The 12,108-nt window shown below is 42.1% G+C and overlaps 1 protein-coding gene across 1 annotated transcript in view; it reads right to left on the reverse strand.

The window, feature by feature from the left end:
- Positions 1–6,512: 6,512 nt before the first annotated feature.
- LOC119898150 overlaps positions 6,513–12,108 on the reverse strand; it is a 16,591-nt gene continuing 10,995 nt past the window's right edge. Inside the window, exon 11 of the mRNA XM_038712332.1 lies at positions 6,513–6,668. Coding sequence (XP_038568260.1) covers positions 6,513–6,668 — 156 coding nt within the window. The remainder of the gene's footprint in view (positions 6,669–12,108) is intronic.

Below are 12,108 nucleotides of genomic sequence, written 5' to 3' on the forward strand. Positions count from 1 at the left end.
TATTGGTGAGAGAGAGCATGGTGAAGTAGCAGGTAGCACAGTACAAGAGGATGGGTTCAATGATACTACGGTACAGGAGAAGCAGTAGGTGTGGTTTGACTGATAGAGTCCTGAGTTTACGAATGACAAAAAATCTTTGTTGACATTGTTTGTGGATGTCTGTGATGTGGTGATCAAAACTTTATTGTCCATAGTGATGCCAACGTACCTGAAGCTGTCAACAATTTCTACTGGCTGGCTGTTTATGGAGATGGGCAGTGAGGGGTGGAGAGTTCACGGCATGTGTCCAGGATGAGTTCCTTTGTCTTGGTGAGGTTGAAGAGGAGGTGACTGTCCTCACACCATTTTGTGAAGTGGGCAATGGATTGGTGATATGCTGCAACTGATTCTGTGTCAGAGAGGAGGGTGAGTATGGCTGTGTCATCAGAGTATTTGAAGTATTTTGTAATGGGAGGGCTAATGCAGTCATTGGCGTACAAAGTGTAGAGAAAGGGGCTTAGGACGCAGCCTTGGGGGGCTTATAATGGTGTGACGTTGAATTGTGTTGAAGGCAGGACTAAAGTCTACAAAGAGAATCCTGGCATAATGGCCAGGGGAGTCCAGATGTTGAAATAGAGTGTGAAGTAGGCATGCTACAGCGTCTTCTGTACCTCTTTTGGCCTTGTAGGCAAACTGGTAGGGGTCCAGCTGTGGGCAGACAGCTGGAAGGATTATGTTCAGTACCAGTTTCTCAAGACATTTAGCGATTATGGAGGTGAGTGCTACTGGTCTGTAATGATTCAGGTCAGAGGGGCGGGGTTTCTTGGGGACAGGGATGATGGTGGCTGTTTTCCAGAGGGTGGGGACAGTTGCAGTTTGTAGTGATTGTTTGAAAAGTGAGTGCAGAATAGTAGAGAGTTCCAGGGCACAGTTCTTGAGCAGCCTTCCAGTGATCCCATCAGGCCCAGGGGCCTTGCAAGTTTTGCACCTCCTGAGCTTCTGGTGGACATCTCCCACTGTGGGGAAGACAAAGCATGACTGCTCAGGGGTGAGTAGGCTCTGGAGCAATCTTTCACACTCAGTGGTGAAGTTCTTTTTGTCAAACCTGGAATAAAAGTTGTTTAGGTCTCTGGTGAATGAGGTGGGGTCAGTGGTTAATGCCTCTGAGTGAGAGCCAGTCTTTGCATTGGAATGCCTGTTGTTTCTCCTTGAGTTTGAGTTTTATTTGGTGAGTCATCCATGGTCTGGAGTTGGGATATTTTCTTACAGTTTTGATGGGGATGGTGGTTGCCATGCAGAACTTGATGTAGTTGGTTATGGCATCGGTTTTTATATCCAGGTCACCATCAAAAATACTCCAGTCTGCATGCAAGGGACCCCTGTAGTTGTGCAGTTGCATCTTCCGACCACTGTGTGATGCTGTAGGTGGCTGGTTTCTCCCTCTTCAGCATTTGTTTGTATTGTGGAAGCAGGAAGACAATGTTCCGCGGCGCCTACTGGGGGTTGCACACGAACAGTATAAGCATTGTGTATGTTCCTGTAACATAAGTCCAGCACCTTTTCCCTCCTTGTGGGGAGATCCACATTTTGTTCAAAGGATGGGAGGACACAGTCCAGCCTGCAGTTGTTAAAATCCCCCATAAGAAGAACCGGAGCTTCAGGGTATTTGCTCAGCATGGCATGGACATTCTGGGCTGCTAGTTCAGCTGCCGTGTTGGTGTTCACGCCAGGCGGGATGTACACACAGCCGATGACCACCGTGGGAAATTCACAAGGGAGGTAGTAGGGGCGAAGCAAACAAGTCAGCATTTCAATGTCAGGTGTGCAGACCCTACTGTGGATCTTGATGTTATTGCACCATCGGTTGTTAATGTAAACACAGACCCCTCCGCCCCTCTCCTTACCAGATTCACTTGTCCAGTCAGCTCTGATGATGGTGAAATTGTCCAACCTTTTCATCTGGAACAGAGTCGTTCAGCCATGTCTCAGATAGTGCGATGATGCAGGCCTCCCGAAAGGTTTTCTGCACTTGGCATCTGGCATGTAGAATGTCCATTTTATTCCGGAGAGATTGCACATTTGCCATCACAACTGAGGGAAGGGGTGGGTTGAAAGGGCGCCTCCGTAACCTGGTGCGTACCTCCTCGCCTTTCTCGTTTCCTCGGCTTATGTAGGATGTCAGCTGGGATTACATCCGATGGTTTTAGGCCAAGAATGATGGAGCCCTGGAGAGCGAGAAGATCTTGGTGGGAGTAGGTGAGTTTGTTACCACTCAACCCATCCGGGTGTAACGCTGCACTTCTGAGATCGCGGGTGGGCAGTAGAAGGAAGAAAGCAGTTTATGTTAGCCATGATGGTGAACAGACTCACAGAAAACGTAGACGAGAGGACAAACAAACAAAGACTTGACTTGACAGACACGCACCGCTGACTCAACGTGGAGTGTACAGACTGTGTTGTCGCAGCAGAGTAACGGCGCCAATCAAGGCTGCCCATAAGGGGGGATCATGGCTCTGGCAATAATTATGTTCATCCTAAATATAAGCAAATGTTACCATATTTTATTTTATTTCAAAATAGCGCCGCTATTTGTTGAAAGTGAGAAAATAATTCATTTTATTTAATGTTGCTTGAGTAAAATGTACCCCGTGTCATAATGAACCCCCCTCTCCTGAAAATAGTATGAGTAGACTATTTTTTGTTGTACGCAATGTAAAAACATCAGTGCTTCGCGGTCAGATGTGCAAGTGACCTAAGAAATTTACTAGCTAATGTTGGAGTGAATTTCCTTGCTATGCCAGGGCCTGCATGTAAATCAGGATGTCAGAAAAGAAAGAAGAAGAATAAGAGGGAGCTGGCAAGGTCTTTAGACCCAAATAATAAGGTACTGACCAACTTTTTTTCAGTCAGGTCAGAAAGCTGCTGTTAGGAGTGTGGTTTTGGGTTCATGTCTTTTCTGTTTTAGCCTGTTTTTGGATTCTGTGTTCCTATAGCTTTATTTTAATGTTGTCATGTTTAGGGTTTTGTAGCTAAGTCTAGTCCTTTGTGCATTCGCATGTTTAAGTTTTCTTAGTATCTTTCTTGTCTCTATATTCTAGTTATGTCCTGCATTCACATCCGTGTCTTAGCGTATACTCTTGGTCCTGTGTTTTAGTTCTTGTCTTTGTTCCCAGTCCTTTGCCTTGGTTCATGTTTTAGTATTTACTTCAGGTTCCTTGTCTGCATCATTTTAGTTTAGTCTGCTTGTGTCTGAGTTAGTTTGTTTTTGATCTGTTACATTTTGTGATATGTCCTGTGCTTTTGTTCGTGCTTAGTGTTTTCTTGATCTGTGTACTTCTGTGTTTTATCATTATGGTCTGTCTTAGTCCTTAGTCTTATATCTTCATGTTTTAGTGTAGTCTTGTCTCCTGTTTGGTTCCGTCTCTGTCCGTGTCCTGATTTTGCTGTCTCTCCACGTTTTGTGTTTTACTTTGGTAGATCTGTCCTTGTGTGTTCCTGTAAACTTTACTTCCTGTTTTATTTTGGTAATCTTCTGTATCTGGTGTCCTTGTCTAGCTTTGTTTGATTACCTGATGTATCTCAGCTGCCACCTGTGAGAAAGAGGATGATGCTAATGATAATAGCAAAGATGTTCTGCATTTAACCCAGACACCAGGATTTGAACCCACGGCAACATCTGTGGGGTGCACTGATAATGATGTTGTTGAGTCTACTTCTATGGAGCCAGAACCAAGAACACAGGCTGGACATGAAGGGGAAACCTGTGAGAGCGGCACTGAACCCGGGAGATACACCTATGTTTGAGGGGACACCAGTGAGCTTGGTGATGTTCATAATGGAATTTTTTAGGGTTACTTGAGCTGATTGCAAAATATCATTCTGTCATGCGAGAGCATCTAGAAAAAATCAAAGAATATAGACTGAGGGGAAAGGCTACTAGCACACTATCTCTCGGGGATAGAATAAATTAATTGAACTGTGTGGAAATCATGTTCTCAACAACATTCTCAGCGAAAGACTCTAGTCAATATATTTCTCTATATGTGATGTAACCCCAGATAGATCACATGTTGAGCAGAACGTCCTTCTTCTGAGATACGTGTATAACGATAATGAAAACGGCAAAGGTTGGACAATAGACAAACATTTTATTGAGTTTGTGGACTTTGCAAAAAAGACAAAGCATGATAGAGGAACCTCTCCAAAGGCATGGAATCGACCTCACTGACGGCCGTGGACAAGGGTATGATAACGCTCACCACCTCCCCAGTGTGACTGAAGCAATCCATTGCATAATATCATCCTGTAAATCATCTAATGAGGCCTTATCAGATACACAAGGACTGAGTATTATATTGCAGTGGATGCTATCATTGCACAGCCGACTTCCAGATTTCAGTCAATCCAGTCCCAAAAAGGGACATCTGCAATGATTTCAAGGGAATACTCAAGTTCCAGCAGTTGAGTGAGGAGGATCTTACGTCATCTTAAGACATTTGATAACAAAATATTCCAAGGATCTATCTGAAGATTTTGAAAAACAAATGCTCTATCTGAAAAGGATTTACAGTGCCACATCAGAATCAGGATCACCAACACCCCCGGAGTTGCTCAACAGGATTTATGACTTGAAGCTGGAGAGCCTTTATAGTGACATTTGCATTGTAGTAAGGATATTTTGAACTTTACCAGTAACTGTGGCAGGAGGAGAGAGATCCTTCAGTAAACTGAAAATAATAAAGAATTACTTGCTCTCCACAATGAGCCAAAAGAGACTCAAAAACCTGGCAATACTTGCCATTGAGTGTGAACTGGCTAAACAGATGGACTTTAAAGACATTATAAAGGACTCTGTATCCAGAAAGACAAGGAAGATCTTTTGTTAACCTGAGTGAGTGAGTGAGTGAGTGTGTGTGTGTGCGCCGATCACTGAGTAAGTTTCTCTCAGTTTACATGTATGTGTTAATGTAGGAGATAGAGAGAGGACACGCTTGATATGAGTAGTACATTTAATTTTTTATATTATTTTTGGTGCATGTAATGGCATATTAATTAGTAATTTACTTTACTTATGTAAGACACTAAGCTTTGCTAGCTCCCACTTTCCAAATGGAACACAAATTTGAAAAAAGGTCCCCTGTGGAGGTTTGACTGCTAGTAGTGCTATGAAGCAATGTCTTTACAAGTACATCACCAATATCTGCTGTTTGCTCTGGAATCTGTCATACATTCACTCCCCTACCTCCACAGTGACTTTTCATTGGAATTAGCGAAGAAGTAGCACATCCTGCAGATCACTACTCGTTTATACAGTGAGTTCCTTTCTGTTTATTACTATTTGGTACTAGATTCATCGTTTTTAACACCTTTAAACAACTTAACAACAGCATGTTTGTTTGTTTTTAAAAAACATTCGATTAAATTTTGCTCTTTGGAAATTACATTTACCTGCAGCCAATGTGTATATATTGCTATGAAAATGATATGAAAAGTGTTACAATGAGCTGGGAACTACTGGAGATGCATAATTTGTACTAAGTGGTAATTCTTCTTTGCTACAGACTGAATTTTGACATGACCACATTCTTAAATGAATTTCAAAGACTGCAGAGTTGAAAAGGACTAAAACTTAGATTTTGTTGAAAGGTTCACTCTGGTGATCTAATTTACTGTAACAATAAAAAAACAAAACAATCCAATTGAATCTTCATGCAGGGTGACGGGGCTATGACTGTACTGAATATTGGCATGTAGATGTGTTCAGGGCGGGAGTTTGGTTAATAATTTCTGCATGTGCAGTGAAGTTGCAACAACCTCCTCTTTCATGGCGAAGCATGGAGCTACGCTGCCAAACCACTGACACACCGTGAAACGAAAACTCACAAGCTTCAGAACATATCAATGTCTTAAGGGTTGTCTGAGATAGTTTTGAAGTGGCGCTAGGAGTAGTTCTTCACAACTTAAAAGTAATCACTTACTGTTGACAGTAGGCGGCACTATGACTGTGAAAAAATATATGCTTATAGATGTCTTCAGGGCGGGACTTTATCAGACATGTAAAGTTTGGTGCAGATGTGAGCATGTACACGGAAGTAACAACAGCTTCCTGTTTCATGGAGAATCATCAATTTTCAATGCCACACCACAAACATGCCCTCCGGTGAAACCAGTTTGTACAACTTTTCATCACCAGTCTATATGTCTAAACATGATACATGTGCCACAGAAATTTCATACGTCTTAGTAAAACTTGTCGCGGGGGCTGCTCTTTAGGGGGCGCTAGCGAGCCATTTTGCCACATTGCACCCATGAGCGAGACCCATAAAGCATGACATTTTACGCCCCTTCTGAGTTTTCGAGCATGTTTAAGCCGCCAAAAATGTGTTTCACTTGCAGAAAAATTAAGAAAGGAAGAAATAAAAATATTTCCGTCAGTTTCAATAGGTTCCTTGCATGTCTCTCGTGCTCAGGCCCTAAATATTATTATGATGTTTTGCATTCTAAAGATTAGGATGGTTCTCCTGTTCTGCATTCTAAAGATTAGGATGGTTCTCCTGTTCTGCATTCTGAAGATTAGGATGGTTCTCCTGTTCTGCAACCTCTGCCTGATGGCTCCAACTGGCTATAGTGAGACACAGGTCCTCCTGGTCCTTCTGGTCCCAAAGGTGACATAGGATTTCCTGGGCCACCTGGGCCAGAAGGATATCCAGGTGGGAAACATTGACAACCGCAATCACAGTCCTAGGAACACTCTCCAGTGATCTTTTCTCTAAATTTTGGCACCCCCGGTTTGTCAGGCAAAATTTTTTAATGTGACAATCCTGCAATCTCTCTCCAATCTGCAATGATAAATAAATGATCCTCCGAGGTCAGCTTTCTTGTTCAGTTTCTTTAAATGGCTCACTGTGTCAGCTGTGATGGTCAGACTGCCAACTTTGTAAACAACATATCTCAAAATATAAAGGAAGGATTGACATAACATTTGTTGGGAAAATCATGCAAAAATGATCCTGGGCCCCATGTTGTTTCATTTTCAAATTAACTGTTTCACTTATACACATTCACCAGTCTTGTGCAGATTTGTGCATGACTGCCGACTTGCCGATAATTGCATGCACATCTCAGTTCCTTGTAGGTCAATTTCAAGTACTGTTTAAAAATGATATAATATTGTTTGTGTGGTTCATCAATGGTGATAAATGATTTGAACGTCCTGCAAAGTTGACGCACATACTCTGCACATCACCGCCGCAGCTGGTGCTCTGTCTCTCTGCTTCTTCTACTACACACAAACACGCTACACCCCACATGCACACTGTTCCCCCCCTACCCTGTGTTTATACCGAGATATAAACAGGGCAATAGATGGATGAAGTCTGGAACAGTACAACAGGATGGACTGAATTATGCTTTTGTCAAGCAACACCACAAAGTGGGGTTCAACAGACAGTGCTCTGAGTTTACAGATAAGAGTCTTTGCTGGGATCATTTATGAATAGAAGTGATGTGTTGATCAAAACTTAGTTTGTTGTTGTTACAAACCTCCAGTGGAAAATCCAGGGGAGGAGGAGGTTAGTGACAATAATAAAATCATTCCAGGTTGAAGGAAGCCAGGAGACAGATTTTACAGTACATTTGGCGTTTTATTTACAATAAAGAAAAATGCTAAGGTACCCTCGGGGAGGGTCTACAAAAAACAACTTCCCAAAAACAAGGAAGCACCCAGTCTGGATACTGTTGGGACAACACGTCAGCAAACTGCAAACTAGAAGGGCAGCTCACAGGAAAACAAATGCCACAAATGCGAAAATAACATAAGATACAATAATGAATACCACCCTCCCTCCACTGAGGGAGTGAACCCCACCACGAGGTTCAGACTTGTCACTCGCTGCACTGCAGTTTCACCCAGCTCTCCATGCCGTCTGCACTCCACACTCTCCACACCTAGTCTGCCTGCTCTCTGCTCCTTATACCAGCTCCTGCGCTCCCGATGATTGTAAAGTGGGGACAGGTGTGCACCCTAGCCTCCTGGCTGCAACATCAGAAGTGGGGGGGGGCAGGACCTGCAGAGAACAGACGAGCAGCAGTACCCCTGGGCAGACACACACACGGCTTAAGGGCTGTAACAGTTGTTTATAGAAAGTCTAAGATATATAAAGTTGTTGACCTGTTCTACGGTCTTGCCACTCATGACAGGATTACATCCTCTGGTCCCTCTGCTGCTTTGCCTACTTAAACCCATGATGCCTCGCAGTGGTGGTTCTACACCAATTTTATTAAGGGGGCCAGGCTGGGGCCAGTTGTTTGTCAGAGGGGCACGCTCATTCCGGGACAAAGGCAATGTTCAAGCTTTCCAAATTTCTTGTTTAGTACATGATGAAATGTTTTAGTATGGTTCAGTAAGTTATTTGTTTTATTTATGTTTGTTTCAGTAACAGGATTCTCAGTAACTTAGTTATAGTTTTATTACATTACACAAAAATATTACACAAAAATCCTGTTAACTTTAGTACCAGTTCCAGTACACTCTTTGATGTAATACTTCTTTGAAAGGCTTAATGAACAGTATAAGCTCTAGTGTACTAGACATTCTCTGGATCCCAGTTTTGTATTTTGTATCTCACTATGACATTTGCTAGGAAACAACAAACGTCTCTGTTATTAGTCCTGATGTGAAGCAAACACAAAATTAAATATTTGATAATAGGTCATCATTTGTGCATTATAAAGGAGGGATACATTTTATGGCAGGTTGAAAACAGTCTGAAATAATATGTATCCCACTATAGCTATGCTAGGAAAATAGAAACTTATCTATTCTTATTAGTCATGATGTGAAATAGACCCAAAATTAAATACTTGGTAGGCCATCATCTATGCATTATGGAGGGGGATACATATTTTGGTAGTTTGCAAGTCCAGCCTGGTAGGACCAGAAGGCCACTATTATCACTTTGTGTATGAAAAATGTTGTTTAAATGCAATGCATTATTAAATTGTTAAGATAATAATTTACCCTTTGAGGGGATGATTTCTAGCAATATCCAAAGGCTATCGATTCAATGGAAACGTGGGTTACAAGGACAAAATATTGTCTACAATGCTGCATTCAGTTTAATGCACATTGAGTGAAGTAGATGTAACCTTGAGGCGAGCAATGTGTTAATCAGTGTTAAACGGATTACACTGATGTTGATTTTGCAGTTTTGATGGCGTAGATATTTGTAGAAGCAGCGTACTTGAAAAAGGTGACAGTCTGTCTAGATCTAGCTTCCAAACAGTTACATGGATGACTAAGTGATCAACTCCGTGGTCAGTTATAACATCAGACTACAGCTAAATAAATGTTTGCTTTACGACTGCTTGTCTTGTTTAAACATTCTCAATTCAGTCCAATGAATAATACGAAGTTCAGTAACATGTAACATTAGGCTATAAAAGTGTTCTTATAATCAGTGTGCTAGGTTTCTCTGCAAAAACCTTGTCGATTAAACAATTCTAAAATGATAGATGAAACAATCCATGTTATATTTTTCATTTACTTTCGTGAAGTTGAAAGTCCGCCTTCACCGTTGAATGCACGCGCACTCACAGCAGGGGAAACACTTTCCATCAAGGATAACTACCTTTGCGCCAGACAGTGGCGGTGTGACGTCCTAAGAGATCCGACGAGTTGAGACATATTTGTTCCGCCTTAGCGCCGTATCGTCGTAAGGAAGACATATTATGATCATTGTAGACTTTTTTTTTCAGAGGGGGGCCAAAGACAACAAAGGGACACTGGCCCCTGTTGGCTCCCCCCCAAAACAGTCAGAGATGCCTTGGACTGCCAGCGCTCATCTTTTCTATCTATGATTTGTGGTGTGGAAGGGAGGAAAGGTTGGTGGACCCAAATGCAGGACTCAAGCAGAGCAGGTACAGTTCAGAGGTTTATTAAACAAACTTAAGGTGTAAACACTTATTAGTGGTAGAATTCAAGAATCCAAAATAAGTAATCCAAAGGAAATCCAAATCCACACAAAACGAGCACGCAGAGGGCAACACACAAGACAGAGCACGACAAGCACTACAACAGACAGAGTGTCTACACGCTACAATGAATGGACAAGGACTGAAGACACACAGCAAACATAAATACACACACAGGGACTAACGAGCAGGGCGGGAGCAACACAGGTGACCGGGATCGGGGCTAACGAGGCAGAGAGAGACAGCAGGGGAACACAGAGACAGGCATGGGGTCGGTCTTTCCTCAAACAGTAGAGGGCGGAAGCAGTTTGGTTGGTGGACGAGAGAAGGCAGAAGGAAGTGACGGTTCACGAAGTGAGTTAGGAGAGATGGTCAAAGGTGGCGGGAGTTATGAAAAGTGGAATATAGCAGGTAGGAAAAATAAGCGTAAAAAGAGCCTAAGATCGGATGGGAGTGATAGTGACGGGAGAGCAACTGTAACTGAAAGGAGGAGAGAGGATTTCAAGGCAATAGTAAAACTTGTGCAAGATGGGGCTTCATTCTGCGATTGGAATCCAATATAGCTAACTAAATCCATAAGTAAAGAAATCGGGGAGGTAAGGAGTGCTAAAATATTGCGAAATGGATCATTACTAATTATATGTAAGGATGGAGTACAACAAGGAAAAGCAGTCAGAATGAATAAAATAAATGGCAAGAAAGCACAATGTTCTCTGACGACTGACAGAAAATTGGTCAGGGGAGTTATTACAGGGATTCCGGTAAATGTAACAGCAGATGATGTTAAAGGAAATGTAACAAATCCCAAAGTGAGTGAAGTCAGACGTCTTAAAGCAAGCAGAAATGGGATTAAAAGAGTCTCTCTGTACTGATCACATTTGATGAGGAAAGACTCCCGGAAAAGATCTTTATTGGATATATGTGTTATGATGTGAGGCCGTATGTTCCCCCACCTCTCAGATGTTTTAAATGTCAGAGGTTCGGTCCGTGTGCAAGGGAAAGCAAACGTGTGGTAGATGCGGTGGAAACCACGAGTATGGCAAATGTGCAGAGGGGACAAAGCTGAAGTGTTGTAATTGTGGAGGAGAACATAGCTCAGCTTACCGCGGATGCAAAGTTAGTAAAAGAGCGGCAGAGGTGCAGCAAGTCAAGGCTACTCAGGGAATAAGCTACGCAGAAGCAGCAAAGAAGGTTTCAGTAGACGCGCAGACAAGGCAAAATGACACTAGAAATCAAGATGCAGGGAAATGTGTAGGGTGCGACAAAGTGAAGGAGGAAACTCTGATTGTGAACAAGAATGACTTTGTATTCCTTATGGCAGATATAGTCAACTGTTCAGCACAGACAAAAAGCCGAAATGAAAGGATCAAAATAATTGTCAAATCAGCTGAGAAGTACCTTGATGTGAGGGGGCTGCACTGGGAAACAGTTAAAGACATTCTTAATGAAGATATCAGTCATCTCAGACATGAGTTGGATCCTCTTAATGGTGCTAATTATACTCCAGTGGAATGCAAGAAGCTTAATTTCAAATGGCCAAGAGTTTAAAAAGTATATTGATAAATTGGAAGAGAAACCTGATATAATTTGTATACAGGAGACATGGTTAAAGCCACAGTTGGACTTTATTATAAAGGGATATACTGCTGTTAGGAGAGACAGAAATTCTGGCAACGGTGGAGGTGTTGTGACATTCATACAAAATGGAATGAGTTATAAGGTTATACGTATAAGCACAGATCATGAATCAATTGCGGTTAAGGTATGGACTAATAGAGGTAATATTGGCATAATTAATTACTATAATCCTTGTGGGAAAATAAGTCTAGATATACTAGAGAATGTAGGAGGACTATTGCAAGATAACGTGATATGGTGTGGGGATTTCAATTCACCTAATTCACTATGGGGTAGCAATAAAACAGATTTAGATGGTTTAGCAGTTGAAGAATTTATAGATAATCACTGTTTGGTATGTATTAATAATAGGGAAGGAACACGATACAATAGTGTGCAAAACACAGAGGCAGCGCTTGATTTAACACTGGTGTCTAGTGAAATAGCAGGTTTAAGCACATGGAGCGTGATCAAACATACCACAATAGGAAGTGATCACTACCCTGTGGTAACTAAAGTTGGCATTGAAGGTTTTTATGA

The sequence above is a fragment of the Micropterus salmoides genome, unplaced genomic scaffold, assembly GCF_014851395.1.
Source record: "Micropterus salmoides isolate LMB-PRFRI ecotype aquatic unplaced genomic scaffold, ASM1485139v1 Ms_hic_scaffold_11, whole genome shotgun sequence".
Classification (NCBI taxonomy): domain Eukaryota; kingdom Metazoa; phylum Chordata; class Actinopteri; order Centrarchiformes; family Centrarchidae; genus Micropterus; species Micropterus salmoides.